This window comes from Neopsephotus bourkii, unplaced genomic scaffold (assembly GCF_033783945.1).
Source record: "Neopsephotus bourkii isolate Nb327-2 ecotype Australia unplaced genomic scaffold, CSIRO-AGI_Nbou_v1 NB_1622, whole genome shotgun sequence".
Lineage (NCBI taxonomy): Eukaryota > Metazoa > Chordata > Aves > Psittaciformes > Psittacidae > Neopsephotus > Neopsephotus bourkii.
Window position 1 is genome coordinate 157,356 of NW_026902097.1, and position 21,177 is coordinate 178,532.

The following is a 21,177-nucleotide window of genomic DNA, read 5'->3' on the forward strand; positions in this document are numbered from 1 at the left end:
TGCCACACTGCTGGCTGTCTCCAAGCAGCCACTGGGAAGCAGGCTGAATTCAGTGTCTACGCAAGGAGCACACAGCCTGGAGGCCACTGGTTGAAGATCCCCAATTCAGATGAAGTCTTCGCATGAAAAAGGAATTACTGTGTCTGAGCAGAAGTGAAACAGCCACAGCATTTCAGAGATTTCTCAGCAGCAGGAGGTTCTTTCTGAGGACAGGGATGACAGAAGGAACACATATGAAGCTGGTCCATAAAATGGAATCTGAAGATGAGTTATCTCCCTCATGGCTCTGCAGGAGCCCAGAGCAGGTACCCATCCAGCAGCTGGATAGTAGTACTAACACTTGTCACATCCTCATGTCATGTCCATGCTTCAGAGCAATGTGATGGTGAGACTGCAACAACTGGAGTGGCCAAACCGTGAGAGAGGCACCTCTGAAACTGGGACCGCAGCCCTTGTTCAGAGCATCTATCAGCGCTGTGCACCCATGGAGGCAGAAGACTATCAAAACAGTCTAGGTGCAATCTGGTTAAAGGTGGACTCAGTGAATTCACTAACCATTGCAGCAAAGATAAGCCTAGGGAGGGAACTTGCTGTCAACACCTTTCAAAAACAGATATTAATGTGTAGAAGTAAACCAAAATACAAGCACCCTCCTAATGCACACTCATGTTCTCAGTGCAAGCAGCAGTGAGGCTGATTCCTTGCAACACATCAGAAATTTCTGGGGTTTAATCCCTTACTTCTGGGGTGTTTTTTTTGCTTAAGAGAAAATGCTCCCCTCAGACTACGAGCTTCTCTCTGCTGAGCAGAATTTAGTACAAGAAAAAAAACCCAACCAAGCAGAACAGCCCTCAACCAAAACCAGAAAGAATAAACCTAGTAGTGGCAACTATAAGTTTTATGATGCTCACTGCAGATTTGAGAATTTCCTTAACTTTTACAGCCTGCATGCTCATCTCAGTACTACTGCTGATCATATTGACAGACACACTTTGATAGTCAGACCTCCCAAAGCTTTTTTAACTGCTGGAATCTAAAATTAGACAGCCACAGTCCCCAAAATACTGGCTTTTTAGAGAGACATTAGAGACACCTGACTGAGCATTCTTGTATCCACATACCAAAGCCCATTGTTCAACAAGGTTTCACGCGTGTGTGGACAATGTAATACATTACACAAAAAATATTTTGTCAATACCAATTAAAAAGCCTCTTCAGACAAATGAGCTACTGAGAAAGCAATTCTTACAGCCTTAACCCCTAGCAAAGGCTATGTAATGGTACAGCAGCTTGCAGGAAGGGGTGGGGTAAAAACCCCACAAGCATCTTGTGGCTTAACAGGCAGCAGTTTACAGAAGCTGATTCAATTTAAATGCTAAAGATGCCGTGGCAAAATTTACTGCCCAGATTCTCTCAACCACAGATTCATCAATACAACAGTGAAGTCCAGTACAGCCATCACAAAAGGCTCTGCAAAAATCAGAGAGATTCACTTCTGGAGCTACTTATTTTACAGGATACATACATGAAATGCTTAGTGTTAAACATCTACTATACAATTTTGTCACAGATACAAGCAAATTATTGTACAAATTTAAAGATTAACTCCTGAGAGCCTGCTGACTACCTTACACTGCTTCCTTTCCCATTTACAGCTGGCAGGTCGTTTTTAGCAATTACTGTTTTGAGAGCCTGGAAAATCAGTGCATGGGATGGCTACACAGGACCCACTGCAGAAAGCTCATTTACAGTAGCATCCCATCACTGGCACTCCCATGCAGCACTTCTCGGATGTTAATAAAGACCAAGCATGCAACATGAGAAGCCTTAACATTCATAAAGGAGCCGAGTTTGGCAGATATCGCCATTTAACAGGTAAAAATGCCACAGCAGGTGTATTTCCTAAAACGTGATGCACAAAGTCTGCAACAGAATAAAATCTCTAATCATTTGAATTAGAGACCATGCTTCAACTTGATTTAGAAAAACTGATTTCACTCATGGATGGTATAAAGAACCCCTGTTCTGATATAGGACCTGGATTTAATAGAAACCAGTGTATATCCCTGTGACGTATAATAACTTTTATTAAATTGATACAAAGTGGCATAGCCATTAATGGCTGATACAGCCTTAAAAGGACTACTGGCACCTGTGTGCTAACTTTCTCTCTCCAGGACAGAGAGCTGCCTGGTTCCTTTTTAATAGAAGCATTGAATGCTATTTTCATCTTTTGCTCCTTTTTCTACAAAAATAAACTACAATGACCACTCCTCCCATCCCTCACTCCAAGTCATATGCAACTTCAGCTGGTTTTCCTGTGCAAAGGAGGCTCTGTACACCCTCTACCTTCCCTATGTATAAGGATGAGGCTGGTTGGGATGACTATCCTACATTGATGGCATATACTGCTCAGCTTTTCCATTACTGTTGTGTTCCTCAGCCCTGCACGGAAGAAGAAAATGGTATTTTGCTTATGGTTTGCCTCCTACCACCAATACAGACTGGACTGACCACCCAGTCCCTGACACTGAGGACGAATGTTTTAGGCAAATCCTGCGCACCAGCACAATCTTGGTATTTAAACTTGCCATGAAACTACTGCAGAAAGTAAGTTAGAGAAAGGCAAAACCTGTCAGCCTGAATTTTCCATAAACATTGGAACAATCTCAGTATGGATGGAAACTAAGTAACAGCATCCACTGAACAAAGTTAATAAACCACCATTGTAATAAAGGTACCATGAACAGTCTGCCAGCACTAGGCAGCAAAGCAGCACACTGATGCCCACCATCAATAACCCACGTGCCTATGAAACACTTCTGGGCACAGGCACTCCTTTTGTTTCCCCAAAAACTTGAATAATTCTTCCTGGGGACCAACAAGAGAAGGTGAAATACCAGCTGCAGCAGGCAGCAGAACTTTTACAGTGCTTATAGTGATTTACTTAAGTAGTATATACACCTCCTTGGGACTTCTCACACAATGAATGCAATCAGTGCTAAAAGCAACACTGACAACTTGCCAAACACACCCATGCTATGGGCTGCTGTCCTGTTCACCCATAATCATACTGTTCCATCAGCTTTAGCTGTCACCTTCTCTCCTTGTTACCTTGCACTCCCAAGGTCTTGAGCAACCACGTGAAATCCTTCATTTACAGAGAAAAATGGACTTTTCAGCACAGCAAAGGGTCACTTTACTGAGTACAACTGAAAATGCTCACATAATACTAAGTACTAAAATGAAACTAAACAGAACAAAAAAACCCAATCCCAAATCTGACCAGTAAGGAACACATGCATCCTTGCAGCCTTTGAACCCCAGTGCTGTACTGCAATGCAGCTGAGCACTATAGGATGGCAGATACCTGACGTGATGTAACATGTCCTTTCAGACAGCAGTAGCCTCCCAAACCCCAGTGCACACAAAGGGGAGGCAGTGCAGAGGGATGAACGACTGCAGGCGCAGCCTGCAAAGCTGCTCTTTAAGTGCAGGGAAACATCAGGCCTGAAGGCAGCAAATCTCACAGTGTGATACAAAGCTATAGCTCAAGAGGGAAAAAGAGTATTGCTGGAACCGGGGAGTTGTGTTTGGACTGGAGTGGGATAAACAGGGGAGGTGAAGCATGCTTTTCCTCTATACCACTGCTGTTGGCTTTGGTTTGGGGTTATTTTTTTATGGTTTTCTGTTGAATATTTCACCCAAAGGGGAAGAAAATGCTCTATTCACAGAAAAGAACATTTCAGTAATTTCACCTACTTTTCTCCAGCATTTAAGTTAAATACAGCCCTGCTTTTCATGATCTCAAGTATTATATGCAGTAAATGTGACAGTTCTGCTTGCATACAAAGAGCCAGCTCTGCAAGACTACTCACTGAAAAAGCATGCTGCGAGCTACACGAGCTGTATTTTAAGGCACAGAGAAGTTGACTGCTCTCCAGCACAAACCCACTGCTTAACAGAGAGGCCCTTTTATCATTCAAACGGCATTAAAGGAGTTAAATCCAATATACTGGTAACTCTGCTACAGGAAAATTAAATCTCTATCCTGAAATCTAAAAACTCCACTTAGCCCCAGACAGATTCCAATTAATACTAGCTACTTTCAGGGCAAGTTCAGCTCAATACTAACAGTTGTTGCAGACCCTAATAAAATACTACACACTCCAACATTTCCTTTTCGATAGCTAATAAGTATGTAAAACTGCTCTTCATTAAATTTAAATGGACTCATTAATAAAATATTGAGGATGTGCTACTTTAAGACATCAGAAAAAAAAGTATAAATTGGCGATAACGTTATTTCTATTTTTAACACACATCCCACGGAGGCACCCAAGATAGATGAGAAGTGCTAAGCTCATCCCACAAGCTTATTTATTTATTTAATGCTTCTTATGTGCTATTTTTAACCGCAGAAGACAGCAAAAGGCATCCATTAGAAGAATTACATTGGTTAGAGCCTTCCTCACACCGGTTAAGTAAGTGAGAGACCTGGCTGAACACGGTGTTAACAGATGTGTTTTTTTCCTCCCTTTCATATAGGTTTCTGGAATAAAAAGGCAATTTTATTTTTGCAGCATCAGCTAGGCCAGAATCTGTATCTGCAAACCTCTGTCAATCCTTACTCATTCCCTCATCCCCTCTTCCCACTCCTCCACTTCCCGCATGGTTTAATTCTGTAAGTAATACATGGCTTGAACGCATACAAATGTGTTTAGCACACAGGGACAGTTAAAATGTAGATGTACGGTTATGGTTTGCGCTTTTAAAGCCTCAGTTCTGCACAGAGAAAATAAATGAGAAGAAGTGCCATACTCTCCTACTATTGCATCATTTTGCAGAAGATCTTTTCCTTTGGGAGAGGAAAAAATTAGTTTAAATTTTCTGTTTTTTTTCAGTAGAGTTAATGGAATTTATCTTAGCTGATGTTGGTTTTCCTTAGGAATCACAATTCTTTGGTGGGCTAAGAAATCAAAGGAAGATTCCAATCCTTGTCTGTCCCATCACAAATACAAGTTTTCACGTACAAAAATGCTACAGCTACACTGTCAGATTATTTACTTAGAAAAAAACACTACTGACTTAGCTTCTCCAGGCCATCTTCCTAACTGGCTGCTTTCTCTGGGGAAATAGAGTATTTTCATGCGCAACCTGAGCAGCAGATATTCCTTTTTCCTCCCATTTGCAGAACCAAAGCCTAAACTCCACGGAGGCACTCCAGCGCTTCCGAGCAATTTCTGCCAGGGTTTCTGGTGGAGCAGAACACAAAACTGCTCACAGACACTCAGGTACCATTTCAGGAGCCTCTGCAAGCATTTTGATTCTCATCCTAACTTTGCTACAGAAGACACAGCCTGACCTGGATGTGCAGTTGCTGCCAGGTTAACAGCTACAGACAAAACAGGTACAAAAGATGAATTTCAGAGATGACACAGGCCCCTGCCATGCTCCAGGTCCCCACATAAAGCCAAGGGCAGGGTGGGAGGAACGATCATCCCCCGTGGGGTACAGCATTGCTCAGCAAGTTACATGGGTGAATCTAGACAGAAGCGTTAAGTCGGGTAAGCACAGGACTGGACAGTTACTGCATTTGCAGCAGCTAGATTTCTTAACAGCTATTTTCCCTCCTTTTTAAATTTTCCACAAAATGAGGTTTTTGTAATCAAAACCATGGAGGTTTTGGTGTCACTCCGAACAAGGACAGTTTGCTTGTTCTACCTGCCTGGAGATAAGCTCAGTTTGCTGAGAACAGGCATGACTGAACCCCATAATGGAAGGCTTTGATTCATAATCTGTTCATACATGGCACTAACAATGCTTGATGGCTAAGAAATACTTGAATTTCTGAAAGAAGTACCTTTCTCCACAGTGGGAAGGTCACATTACATAGGAAACTATGCAAGCAGCTGATGCACAAGACAAATGTCACCAGCGGAAAGTTGAAGAAAAGGCAAGTAATGCAATTTTGTGGGTACAATAATCACTACTAAACTTGAGATTCTGGATGAATACTCCAAATATTCTCTATATTGGAATCCTGCCTCAGGCCAGGAGTGGCTTGGCCAACAGAGCCTCTGATACAAGTTTGATTTCCCCACTCACTTCTGAAATAGTCTCAATATTCTGCATGTGGGCCTTAGAAAGAAGGCTGCAGTCTGCCAGCAGCAGGCAGGACCCCAAGCAAATTGCCTGCTGAAAAAACAAATTTAAGAGTCTACATACTTCTTTCCCCTTAAGTATTACATTCAATTACATTAAAAGGCTAATTTCCAGAGCACGGCATCCATCCTGCATTCCTCAGGCTGTTCAAAGAGAAGAAATGCGAGTTCTCTGCCCAGTTTCAGATTTTTGCTTGAAGCCAGAAACTGCTGGGACTGAAATACACTTACAAATAATCAGTTATTCAAGAAACTAAGGAACATTATTTTCAAAATTTGGGAGTGCTGTCCTCCATCCTTCCCTTCTTGTGAGGAACACTGACACACAAGTGACTTCACCTCAGAACCCAAAGAGACTGGGGCAGACAAACTCCCAAGCAGGCTTGAACTGCTTTAATTTTCCCACCTGAATAGAATTCTCCTCCACAATTACCAGTTGTTTTGCCAATCAAATGAGTAGAAGCAGAGACCTGACATGTCAAACAACTTCTCTGCATGACTTGATGCCGTAAGTTTAACGTTCTCCTTGGAAGCACTGTTCATATGTACACCGCACACATAATGCCATCAAAATAGCTCATTACCAGTGTCTTGCCCAATTCCATAACCACACTAACTCATAGCAGGGACATTATTTTATTTGCTCCAATGGATTTAGCCTAGAATGTGTACAGGCCTCCAACAGGTCTGTCAAAGAAGAGACCCGAGATCTCCTTGACATTGGCAGGTTCTGAAAATAACTGACAAACTCCTCTTTAGATCTACAGCTACTACAGAAACAACTGCCCTTGACAAAAACTCCCTCATTATCAATCAAACCATCAAAACACAAGCCTCCTTGAAAACAAACAATGATCTAGAGGATCACAATAGGTTGCCCATGAATTATGGAAAAGCCAGGTTGTGTTGCAGCACTGGAAGTTTCCACATCTCAGTGACATTTCAGAGATCCTTACTGCTCAACCGGAGTGGGGAAAAGAACATGTTAAGCCACAATTGCCAGCAGTGTTTCACACTTTAGTACTGGAAAAGAACAGAGATCCCCAAATCCACCCTTTTCAAGATAAATACATCAACTGTGACTTCAAGAAAGTGATGTTCTAGACACCACCAATATAAAAAGAAACAATAGGCAATGTGAGTAGTCAAGTTCATAAAGACTAGTTACCCCAGAAAACAAGGTACATGATCTTCCAAATCGTCCTTTTTTTGCTTCCCAGGAGACCTGAGTCAGCACACACAGAACGTCTTTTAAACATGTCAGAAACAAGTTTGTTATCTGACTGCATGCATTTCTCAATGATTTTCAGGTTAAAACCACATTTGCCTTAACCTACTGTTAACACTTCTCACAGGCCACATCCATCTTAGATGAACCTACCATGTGGTAGTGTTATGTTTGCACCATCAATGATTGCTTGTGCCAGTTCGTGATCATTGCTCTCGAAAGCATGTGCAGCAGCCTTGAGGGCATCCCAAATCTCCTTGCGACCTTCGAAAGCTGGCGCTGTGTCCCAGAACTCGTCTCTCTTGCTGCGCAACTGTCCGTCCGTCATGGGGTAATCACTTTTCCATTTTGGTTTCTCTTTTTTCAAGGGCTGATTACGACCGAGAGCAACTGTTGAGGGGAGAAAGAGGAAGGGGAATCAAAAAAAGGCAATAGCACAAAATTACTGATGTGCCCCTTGGTTGTTCTGTTTAGGATCTCCTGAGCTAAAGTTCACTTCTGGGCAATCCTGATCTTTTTCCATCCTCTTCAAGGCATTGACTCCCTTCCTCTGGGCTCCAAGCTGGTTTGACCTCTTTGAAAAACTGAGGGGATACCTCCTCCTGCTTGCTTATTTCACCTTTACTCCTGAGCACCCCACAGCTTCTGCCCAAGCTCCTTGGTAACTCCTCATCCCTCCAGCTGCGCTGTGTGTGCCTGGCTGGGAGACTCACACTCAACACAGACATCTGCCAAAGGCCACAGCCAAAGCAGTGGTACAGCGAGACATCCGTAATCGCAACAGCAGGGTGCAGTGAGACCACACTGCATCTGGATCTCTGCTCTATGCTGCCAGCAATACTCCCTGCTCAATAAATGAGACAGTCTGTTAATATGAGAGTTTCAAGAGGCTAAAGATTTTTTTCATCATCTCCTTTTTTAATTAACAGTTTAACTGACAGGCTTTTAATTAAAAGATTTAACTCAGAGTAAGTATATGCAGAAAGGCAAATAAGATGCATAAAGGCTGGAACTGTCAGAGAGAGAACACTCTAAAGAATAACTCAGGAATCCATCAAGCTTTAAAAACTGGTTACCTCATTCACAATAAATGCGAAAGCATTTGTTTCATTTTAACTACAGCTGGTTTTGTGTAACAGCCAACACTAATCACGTAATGTTAGTGGATTACAACTACCTGCTCACTTTGAATTACAGCCTTGATACAACTGTGTTAAATCCTTCTCTTCCATTTGTGTAAGAGTTATTTCAACTTCTGTTGAAAGGAAAATGAAAAAGAAGGGAGCAAGCTTCAGCGCACACCAGGAAGACTTTTGTCTTCGCAGGAGTTAAAACCCCATTTCCTTCAGCCCCCTCCTGGCAGTGGGAGAAGCAATATCTGAAATTGGACCTGCAAGGACAGTACAGGGAGAGAGCAGCAACAACCCACGAAAACAGTTCTCACCCTGGAAAACCCTGAATACATAGTTTAAATGTCACCAAAGGACACAAAGTGTCTTTCAACATTTGAGCTAAATTCAAGTGTTCTTGCAACTGAAAATAAGCAGCACCTCCATGGTCACAGAAACTGGATGATGAGCGCAGAATGCTCCTGAAAGACAGGTAAACTACACAGAGCTGAAGTCAATTAAAGACCCCACCACATATGATGCTGGAAAGCCATCCCCTCTTATGCTCTCCATGAAGAGCCCTTGCTGTTCCAAGAAAGCGTAAGTACCCCAGCTGCCATCAGGCCAGAGAAGCATGAAGAGATGCAGTCTGTTACTTACACCCATTTTTATCAGGCCAAAACATCTCTTCCAAGAATGAGACACCACAGCTGCTGTGATATCAAAGCCTGTGAAGCAAAACTGCTGCTTATCAGGTGCTCCTGGCTAGTCTCCAAGGATGGGAGAGCACCCGGGCAATCACAAGGGTTTCCATTTAGCACTCTGTATTCCACGTACATCCTTAGAGATAGTAAAAAGCATTTCCTTCCTCCAGACCCTCTTATTTTTCTGGTAAGAAGTCAACAATAGCTGATAGACTTGCATCTCTCCTCAATCTTACTCCACCATTCATTTGTGAATGGAAAAACAGTGTAATGTTTAAACATTCTTCATAGCTCTTCATGTAGACTTACACTGTATCTCTACAGTTAACTACAAAATGTATTTACGGCAAAGAGTGCGTGTGTGGGTGAGGGACATGACTGAGAAGCCTGTGTGTCAATAGATCAGAAATACTCATTTCAGATAAGCACGGCATTTTGCAAAAACAGTATTTAATTCCAAGATTCCTTCTTCTTCCTTGTTGGTTTTTGGGTTTTTTTTCCCCTGCCACAGATGCACTCAGCTGTTTGCAGATAGCACCTGGCAATGAGCACTGGGGCTCAGGGTTGACCACCACTGCCTGGTGCTACAGCAGACGCGGCAGCTTAACACATGCTTTAGGGAGACCAAAACTCATGTACAAGGTTTAAACCTCACGCCCTTACACAATCTGATTTTATATGACCAAAGAACTATCTACTTAATTTTGTACTCAGAACAACGCTCAGATTTAAGAAGTTGAGACTTAAATCACTGAAAATAGGGTATTTCAAAGAATTCCTGATGGTGACATTGACAACTACGTAAAGGCATGAGCCTTCCTCACATAAAAAAAATCCCAGTTTATATTTGCATGGAAACAAAGTCAGACCATAATTAAAGTAGCAAACGACAACTGCACAGCACACATGCAATGACTCCAGCTTTTATTCCGTTTCCCATGCAGAAACTAACAATAATAAACTTCTGAATCCTTTCAAGTGACCACAAACATTTATTGCTTTTTGTTTCCATGGGATTGCTTCCATTAGATTGCTTCCATTTGCTTTTCAAAGAAGTGCTGACCATTTAACAAATCTCAGAACAGCAAACCCAAGTGTTTACAAAACACCAAGTTTCCTGGCAAAGCCCAGACCTCACTGGTCCAAGTCTCAGCTGAGCACACGCAAGCTGGGAGCCAACAATGGTCCAGCCTAGAACAATGGTGAAGGAGGCAGCCCAGACAAGATGGACTGCGTGCATTACACAGTATATTATGAAACTGTAAAAGCATATGTGGTAAAACACTTAAACCAGGAATTGTTTCCTTTTTAGGCTTAGCAGTCAGAGCATGAACATTTCAGACTGAACAGGACACTAAGAAATATGGGTCAGTGGGCAGCTCTCCTTGCATTCTACTTCAGCTTACATCTGTTTGCATGAACACTCAGTGAATGCTAATTTATTCCACAGGGCCCTCTCTTTCTCCCCAAACATTAATTATGAAAGCAGGTTAACAGCACTTCCCGAAGTCCCCAAGCATGGCAGCGTTTCTTACACACAGCCCTGCCAGCCCTATATCTAGTACCACAGCAGAACTGTGACAGGCCATTTCCCTGCCTCGCTTGCCCTTTTGCCCAAGATAGCATCCCAGTATACTGCTCTCCACTAGACAAGAATAGCAGCGGAGAGACTAAAGAAACAGAGATCCCAGCAATCCCAAATAACTTCTCCCTGGAGATATAATCCTTCCTACAGTCAGCAGTGATGATAAACTCAGTGATAAAGTCTTTTCTTTCAAGCTGGAAAGAAAGATGGTGGAAGAAAGTGACTCTACAAATGCCTCTAAAGCCAAATCCAGCCTAACAAGCCATCTATCCAAGCACTAAGCCTTTAAATGCAACTTGGCGTCGCAAGCCAGTGTTTAAAAAGGTCTTTAGCATGTTTACCATTTATTAGAAGTGTTTCAACAATCCCCTAAAAGCTTTATACCTCCCCTGAAGAAACATTAATCTCTCTCTAGCTGTATGGATAGATGGAACAGAAGGGATAATAAGAAACTGAAGACACATAAAAAAAACCTAACGTGCAAAAGGGCTGAAATCTTTCCACCTCATGTTTTAGTCACTAAAGATAAACATCACTATGTGAATTTCTACAATCAAAGTTTTGGACCACATTAAAGGACTTCCCCATTTCTGTACTAAAAATAATAAAGAGTAGTCAGAATAGCACTGAAACAAACATCAGGAGTCTGAAACGCTTTGACAGGTATTTACAGTGTCAGTTTTATATTCCTCGCTTTGGAAGTAAACTAGAGCTCAAAAGAAAATGTTGAGTGCATTTAAGACCATGCACATCAGAGGCACAGCCAGCTTGCAAGATCTGGGAGAGCAAGTAACATCCACATTAATTTTTCATCTTACATCACTTCAACATAAGTAAGAAATTATTAATATCCTGCTTGAAGATATGAATAGTTTTATAAGTGCCAAGAAGGCATGTTCTCTCTGAAGCAATACTGAAAGTTGCCCATCTCAATAGATGGCAATGGTTGCTTTTTTTGGCAGGAGGTTTATTTAGAAGGAAATATGAAGACCATTAACAGTCTACTTTTCAAAAAGGAAAAGATCAGCACATTATCGAGACTCCAAAAATAATTTAGGTTGTTCTTGCCCCAGCAGCTCACAGATACTCAGATGGTGTTGTGCATCCCAAAGAGGGGCAAGAAGCTGCTGACAAGATGCAGGACCTTTCTTAATTTAAGAGCAGCCTTTCTCAGGGAGAACTACATGGTCTTACAAAGGCTTTTCCTGGGCTGCCAGAGTTGTTACTACAAAGTGATCACAGACGCTCTTTATCGTCCTGGATACTGGACTTGTTCTAACCAGAGATGCCTTAAAGATGCCTCCTTCACTGTTTCCCTCCAGTTTGAACTGCACTACTATTTACATCGTAAACAGTGCACAAATACCAAATACAGCTTTTAGGTCTTGCTAAGGTCCATTCGTGTTAATGGCAGAAGCAATAGCTAGGGTGGTAAGAAGTCCTGATAATTACATAATGAAGCTCTTAGGGCTCAACACGCATAGGAGAAGAAACCCAAACCTATCAGTTAGGAACTCCTGGATGCAGCAGGAGCCAGGGTAGGAGATGGGACTGCAGTGATGCACAGATGGCTGGAGAGGCAGGCGAGCAGAGAGGTAAATCTCATCTGAATCCAGCATCCACCCATCCGGCACATCTGCCATCCAGGTGTCCCTACACATGTGAAATGAAAGCACTGCTCATACCCCCTTCTGTAGTCAAGCATTCTTTACTGGACTGTTTTATACCTCAAAGTGACTTAAAACCAGTGGCAGACAACCAGTAGGCTGTTTCTGTTCCATGGGTAGGATCTAGTAGCATATAAAGTGTTTTCTTCTCACAGGTAGAGTACGCCAGGATCCTGGAGGTTGCTAATACCGTCTGACCTACTAACCGTAGCTCCTGGAAAACTACAAAGTGTTATTTTTCAGAAGGAAGGATGTATTTCTGCAATCCTTGAACACTGTCTTATAACTGGAATTATGAAAGTTTGTTTCCCTTCCCCCCAGTTTCCCATCAAAGCAGTGGAATCAGTAAGGTTATCTATGCTTCTTTAGAATGAGCTTATGCAGATAAATCCAGATATTTAAATCAGTTTCTTAACAGAATGTCAAAAAAAAATGTCTATGTAGAGAGAACTTTTAACAGCTGTTGTGTTTGTTATGTTGCTGTCACTGTGGATCACAGTACTGCTGTCTCCTCCAAAGCAGACCAGATGAGTATGAGCAGCTGGTAACAGAAGAGTCTCATACTAAAAGCCAATATCCAGCTAAAGCATTCAGAATTCCTAGTTTATACACCCATGAATTGTAGCACTCTATAATCAAATTGGATAATATTTCTGCCTCAAAGGGCTTGCTGTCAAATTAAATAATGCAAATGCAGCCGCTGAATGAGACATCAGAAGCTTACAGCATCTGCAGGAGGACAGGTGGACCTCTGCTTCAGTCCTGAATTAGATTTTCCTCCTCAGTTACTGACCACACAGTAGCCCTGTAAGAGAGGCCACAGATTTGGTCCCCTCTTACATCCCAGTTACCTCCAGCAACTGATCTAAAAACTTAAGCCTTTGGGGAAGTATCTCCTTTGCCATCACTCAGCTTTGCGTGTGCCCTTCTTTCCCACTCCATTTCTTCAAGTATCTTTCACCTGCTTCTGAAAAGTGTTAAGAATAAAATAGTGATTTCTTCCTTTTTCTTTGAAACAGAAGTATATGTTGCTTGTAGCATTAGCTTTTCACTGCTCTTGTAACAGGTGGAAGAGATTGTCCCAATTTGGCCAAAACGTGTGTTGGAAAAGTCTCCATGCACACGCAACCCACCCAGGACACAGAGAGCCTGGCAATGCAGTTCCCAGAATCCTAGAATGATTTAAGTTGGAAGAAACCTTAAAGCTCATACAGATCCAACGCCCAAGCCCCATCTAACCTGGCCCTGAACACTGCCAGGGATGGGGCAGCCACAGCTTCACTGAGCATCCTGTGCCTGTGCCTCACCACCCTCACAGTAAAGGAGGCATCTGGACTGGACATGCTCCATTTTAGAACTGGAAGCCCATAGCTACTGAACTCCATGCATTCACCAGCAGCTGCAGGATGGAGCAGCAAGAACAATGCCTTTCTGTGCTTCCACATGTCTGTGCATGTTTATGAAGTCCAACACACAACAAGAAACAAGCGCTGAGGAAGGTTGACATGGAGGGACCCCATGGGTCATGACTTCAGAGCAGATACAGCCAAGTGTTAGAAGATAATATCAAAACGTTTCAAAATGTTGAAATGATGCTAGTACCAGGATTACGAGTTAAGAGCAGATACAGGCAAGTGTTAGAAGATAACATCAACATGTTGAAATAACACTAGTATCAGGAGAATCTGGCAAGATCTGGTTATGTTTTCACTGGCCGCCTTCTTTGTTTTGTTTAGGAAAATATCTAAAAGATGAAGACAACTGCTTAAGTGTTGAGAGATGAGACAGATTTTGAATGAGCCATGAGGAAAGGAGCAGGAGCACCCATGAGAAGTACAGAAGGAAGGACAGAAAAATCACCAAAACAATCTATCTGAACGGGAAAGGTTAAGATTTCCAGAAACTGTTCTCAGTGAAAAAGATGGGATTTGACAACTGCCAGGCTCCCAGGCTCCACTGGACAAGGACAGAAATGATAAACCATCAAGGAAACAACACAGACCAAAACTTGCAGAGGATGAGGCCAGCGAGAAGGTGGCACACAGGTGCTGTTTGGTTTGCTTTAACTGCAGACATGCACAGGTTCAATAGGGGAGCAGTATCAATTTGAGTAACATCAGTGGGTGATTATTTGAACACAGGAGAAGCTATCTAAGTATTATCGAAACTGAACTAATGATCAAAAATACTGTCTTTACAATATTGTTTGGTTGTTGAGGATCAGTTGCAAACAAAGTATTTTTCTAAGACAAATGAAATGCAAAACAACAGTTTACTACCCATGAAGTTTCTTTTAGTAAGCCCCAAGGGTTTCCTTCCCCACAATCAGCGAGCAGTATTCTATCAAGTAAGTCTTAAAATCTATTTTGCTCCAATTTCCTCATAAGGTATCTTGCAATTTGGTATCAATAGCTAGATACAGCTCATCCTAATAATTTTCTCTGCATCATTTTCTAGTGTGATCCTTCCAATAGCTGAATTATAACAGCGCTAGGAAGAAGAGTCAGCACAAAGGAGAGCTGCAAGAAAACCAGCTAAACAGTGGGAAACGCATTGCATCTAAGAAGTAGACAATTTAAATTACACTAAATAGCACAGGCTACATTAAGTAGCTGAGGAACACAGCAGGAAAATGGCAGAATATTGTCTGTTTCTTTCTAGTTCTGAGCATTTTTATTTCTTAATAAGGTTACTTTTTTGCAAGTCAGGAACAGTGCTCGGGAAAGGAAGTGTCCCAGGACAGTAGTAAAAGACTCACAAATGAAGTATTTTACTGAACACTTGAATATTCCTAACAAGGAAATGAAGGAGTATCAAGATTTCATGTGAAAACTAATGGAAGCATCTATCAGTTCAGTCCTGGGATTATTCAGAGCAATGTAACAGACCTGTGGGCCTGAGAAAAACATGAGCTTTCCAACTGCTGTGGATGGATGGATGGATGGATGGATGGATGGATGGATGGATGGATGGATGGATGGATATAAAAACAATGCTAGAAACTAGGCTGTTTTAGGCTTTTTCAGGAAGGTATACTGAGGAGGTTAAACGAACACTACAAGAAAAACTAAATTTCTTGATAGAAATGCAAGTTACATGCTTTAAACAGATGTGTAGTAAAACACCAAGCTACAGATTCAAAACCATATTATAAAGGTGTAGCAAACCAGTTAATTTTGAGCCAGACAAGACATAAACTTGTGGTGTGAAGCTTTCTAAAGCAGCAAACATAGCAAAAATAGAGCTGTGCTCAAGAAGTAAATCCGTCAACATGCTTCAGGGGCTCCTTCCCCTTTCTCCTACCTGGAAAGGGGGGAAGGAGAAAAAAAAAATCAAAACAAAAAAACAGATGGAGAAGGCAGGAACCAGTGGGGACAGCAGACTGATCCCCATCACTCAAAGCCAGGCTTGCAGTCCTACATGAACTGCCTGCCAGACGTGACTGTGCTCATGCTAGATGATATATGCGGTCCCTTTGGGGAAAGGGGGTGCCATCAATCACTTGTACCAGCCCTACGCTCAAAGCCAACCAGGCAAACAGCACTGTGAACCCCCAGATGATGCTCACCTGTGCTGGCACTAGGGATGTCGCAAAGGTTTGCTCAAAGCCGGAGCAGGGAATGTGTGCTCCCTGTTCCTCCAGGTCTCTCCTCAACTATTAAACACCACCTTCCTCCAAAAGGAGTTAATTACACAGAAGAAACCACAGTGAATAAAATGCAAGTTACACTGGTAATTACAGGCAGCCTTGGACAAGTCATATGTGCACAATGCTTCCCTGCCTCTCAGCATTCACAAGGCACTGAATCTTTGCCGAGTCAATCCAGAAGCTTCACAGCATGAGAGATAAAACACATGAGAGGATGAGGGCGTATGAATGTGCTGGACAAAGAGAAAAAATGACTCTAATTGCCAGCTATTACATTGTATTTTCCATTTCTCCCATATTTTCAACAGGAACCGCAGAAGATATCAAGAGAGCTTTATATTTCCAGGCAGCTCATCACTCATCACCCCTTACATTTCAAAGAAGACAGAAGCCAGCAGTACTGCAGTGAGAAATAAAAGCTTCAGACTTTTGAGATCTGCTCCCTGATGGTACACCAGATCCAAATACCCCAACTCATCCCAACACATGCAGGATCTATTCAGAACACCAGCAGCACTGATGTGTGCTTTGTGCTGGGGCACACAGTGACAACATAGGTCACCTTTCACAGAAATTTAAACCATGTTTGTGTATTTTATCTAACGTGAGGTGTAATTCACATCCGAGAGCCAGCTACCAAGAGGTGAACTTCAGCCTCTCATCAGTTCATGCAGGTTTTATAAGGACAATTCCACTGCTCCTGGAGCTGCAAGAGCAAGACAGCAAACCCTGACAGTTACAAACACTCTGGCTAAGTGGTGTCAGATAGAGCAATAATGCAAACAAAGCTCTGAGATTTCAAATGCCTCCAGATTTCAAATACTTTTCAAAGCAAATTTTTCACACTGGTCTCCCACCAAAAGCTCAGCACTATTTCCTAGTGTTAATTCTATGGCTCTGATATTACAAAAGCTCTGTGGTTACTCCTGAGCCCAGCTTGCCCACCCAGCTTCCCACTGGAAGCACTGTATTTCTCAATCATCTTGCTAAAGCTCGTGATGTAACAGCTCTTCTCCTGACAGATGAACTCTAAGGAAGCGAACACCTTTGTGGATTCACCACCTCAAATCTTTAATGACTCGGTCAAGGGACAACCACAGATGAAGCAGGAACGCTGCCAGGCAGGGCCAAGGCCAGATGACAACCATCTGTCTCTATCACACACCATCAGAGGAATCTTGGAGCCACAAATTCTGCTTCCACATCCAGTAGGAAGAACAGCAGCAGCTATACTAGCTGCTCAGCATTAGCTTCAGGCTCGCAGTGTCCAGTAGTGCTGTGGTGAAACAGCTTCAAGGGACAGACGTTATCAACACGATTACTTGTCAGCACTGTTTACACTAGAATTTAAACTGCTCCTGTCTCTGGTAGATGCACGTTTTCAGCTGGATGCAGAATAGGATGAAGATTTACCTGTTCCCAAAACACAGCACGCAAGCACTGACTTAATCTGTGTGATCTACAGTGTACAACTAGACTATCTTCCTTGGAAGCTTATGACAAGAACCATTAAGGAAACTGTCAGCAACATGAAAAATATTCTGTTTGAGATAGGCTGCATAAAGTACATGCTTCTTTTGACTTCTGCAAAGCATAGCTTAAGTTAAAACTCAATCACAGCTAAGAGCTCGGCATCCACGCAGTCTCTTGCATGCAAAACAAAATAAGCACAGTATGCAGACCAGCAGAGCTGGAAACAGCTCTGGAAATGCAGTGGGAAGCTGCACAGAGCTTACCTAAAAATACCCCAAAAACAAAAGAAAACTCCCCCCAGAAAAGCCCCAAACCACCCAAATCCAGTGTTTTCTGTCTCCCATCATGAGGAACAATGCAACTAAACAACTTAATTTTTAAAGTACTAAAACCCTTTTCTATCATCCCCTCAATTCAGTTAACAGGAAAACTTCAGACACAACAGATAAAACCATAAAGCAGCAAGTTCCTCCAACTGGTCAACTCCATGCCAGCGTGTTGCTGCGATGCAAGCACATGCTTGCTGCTCCATGCCAGCAGCATGGACCACTCTCATCTGCTACTGTGGATTTAATACAAGGTAAGATCTAATGTTCCCAGTTGCAAAGAACTCTGTCCTCGCTCAAAAGCCCCCTTCCTCCTCAATAACGCTCTCCCTCTGACCACTGCATAACAAGGATCTATTTGAGCTGCTAAGGAAGGATTTAAAGATGTTTACTGCAAGCTGACATCCCTCCCGTCATAAAACTTGCAATTGGAAGCGCTGAAAGTGCTTCTCTGCACGCTAACAGCCAAGCTTTGAGCAAGGCACAGATCAGGGTCTGGCTCAGCGGCAGTTACACTGAAGCTTTGCTTTTTGTGTTGGCCTAAGCCATGGGAGCGGCAGAGCCGGTGCCAGCTCGTCACACAGCCACAGATCAACCACACAAGGTCATCACAAATTCTCTGGGTTTCTGGTAAGTGACAGACGGGGACATCTGCTATACATCTGGTCTGTGTTTAACACACCAGGAGAACTTCCAGCACCAGTGCAATTTTCATTAAAAAAAAAAAAAGGAAAAAGAACATTAAAGGCAGCCGCAGCCTTATCTTTCATCCTGCCAGAATTATAAAAAGCGTTGAGGTGATAATTCTCTTTGAACAATGCAGCCAGCTCCACCCTGATTAGGTGCAACTGCACTAAAGCCAGCCAGAACAGCCTCCTGTTTGTGTACTCGATGATGCTGCAACCGGTGAAGACTCTCTGGGCGATGCCACTAGTGAATTTACTTTATTACAAGTAAACCCAGACTTCTGCAGCTCTTAACCCATTTACTGAGCCAGAAGGAAGGACAGCAAGGGAAGAGATGAGGCATTTCAATGCCCCAACAGAAACAAGAACCAGCACCACCAAGATTCAGATCTAGTTTCAACATAATTTAAACCTTTTTAGGTCATCACTGTGGCTCAGCGCTACCTAGGAAAATTCTAAATCACAGAGATCCTAGAAATCCATAGGGATCCCCAACAGTAACACTGCTTAGGAGGAGCTGCAGAAGTCAGCACAATTTTCAGATCCATCTCACCACAGTGTTCATTTGTGTCAGGTTTTAAAACTTTAACACAATCTGTGTAATAAGGTGCAATGCACAAGACAGATGGCCAGTTTAACGTTCCTCATGAATACGCAGGTGAGCGTGGCATTCCTTTCCATGTCACTTCTGCCACATAGAGCAGTCACAAGCTCCAGAACGAAATGAACAAAAAAGCTTCCAAGTTGGTAACTGTTTTTACAGTGACCAATGATTAAATCAGCTTGGCTACAGAATTTAACACCACATCTTGAATTTATTCCAGCGTCACAGTTATTGGCAGGGATAAAGTTTCACATTAGCCAATTAACTAAATGCACTATTACTGTATTCAGCTACTTAAGCTCATCAGTAAATTAAAGAGCTCAGTAAAAGCTGAAAATAGGAATCTTACTTGACACACATACCAAACATACATTATCTTAATGATTTAATTTTACAGTTCCATCTTATGTTCCACAGGTGCCATTTGGAAAACTGAAAGGCAATGGCTTGGTTTGAGGAACAGGTGATGCATAAACAAGCATTTAAAGATTTAATCTGAGAAATTTTATTTCTCAGAATGATACTTGCTGCTTTGCTGAGCTCTATTTTACAAGGTAGTTTTCCATGATAAAATTACCATTTCACACTCACTACAAATTACTTCTGCATCAATTTTTAGATGCTTTCAACTTGGTTTGCATTCAAGAAGTGTTTTATCTTAGTCTCTAACTAAAACCTACCACTCATTTTCTCAAGGACTATACCCTGGTAACTTCCAAGAAGTGTGTCTGCCCATGCAAGCTGAACAAGGTAAACCTGCGGGCACACAGCCCTGTCAAGCACCTGCGGCTGAGACAGATGTGTAACAGTGGGGTAACGCATTCTCATCACTCCTCTGATGTCGAGCCTCTTTCTGCAAAGTAATCTCTCAACTGGGTCTTAACAGTAAGTGGCAAGGTCTTCGTTAATAGCCGCCAAGTCAGTCCTGCCATACATAGCACCAGCACACCAGTGATTTAGGAGCAGAAAGTCAAGTACTCTACTTGTTGATATGTATCCTATCTAAGGTTACACAGCAAAAAAACATGAAACCACAACATCACTCCAGACTTCCCCAGAATGCGGACCTGGTTTTCTATCTACCACCAAGCCCATCTTTTGGGGATATTTGTCCTTTCTGGCAAGTTTACAGCCACAGGATAAAAAAGCCCCAAGGCCCAGTAAGAGTGAAGACTTCATTTCTGAAGCAGGTTGATTAAAAACAACTCACCCAAACCCCAGGCTAGCAAACACCCCCTGTGTTTCAGTTGCCCTTAGCATAAGAGGTTCTTCATCCACAAACAAGGTTTTTACTTGCTACAGTATTTTAACTCACAGGAGTCATCTTCCTCCACTACTGTCCCTTGTTTCCCATTAGTAAAAAGCTCATCACAATATCATCACATCAGGATGACCATAGAAGCTAAATGATCACATCACTGAGCTGCCAGGTACTCCTGAACAGCGAGGTACCAAAAGTAGTAGGTCCATTTTAATGTCCATACATTTGACTGCGCACACTCCACTTCTACAGGGCGGAAGTCTGGCAAACTGGTGGCTTAAAACCCCAGTGAAAACCAAACCCATTTATTTACTTCTCTTCTTCAGTCAGTATTTTATGGATTCACAATCCAGTTAACAAACTTGAAAATTCATTCATGGAAGTACATATGCTCGCAGCCTTCAGTTCTACAGTATGCCATCTAAACCAAGTGGGGGGAAAAAAACAGTGGATCCAACCCTACATTTGATTTTCACCCCATGTGAAGGATAGAATCTGCCTTAAAACAATGTGCTAAAGAGCCACAGAATCTAAAGCAGACATTGGAATCTGCCTAGGTGGCTGCATTAAGTGATACAACCAAAGCAGTTACTTGCAGGAGTCGTGGGGGCCCAAGAGCAGCTTACAGCAATTGACTAACAGCTCTGTTCTGCAGATGGAGATCACAAAACACAGGAAGAAAACAAAAACTAAACCCGAAAATGAGAGCAGTTGAGAGAGA

At 42.4% G+C, this 21,177-nt stretch overlaps 1 protein-coding gene across 1 annotated transcript in view; it reads right to left on the reverse strand.

Annotated features, from left to right (window-relative positions):
• Positions 1-21,177, reverse strand: part of UBTD2 (ubiquitin domain containing 2) — a 56,070-nt gene that overhangs the window by 18,747 nt on the left and 16,146 nt on the right. Inside the window, exon 2 of the mRNA XM_061372822.1 lies at positions 7,546-7,782. Coding sequence (XP_061228806.1) covers positions 7,546-7,782 — 237 coding nt within the window. The remainder of the gene's footprint in view (positions 1-7,545; positions 7,783-21,177) is intronic.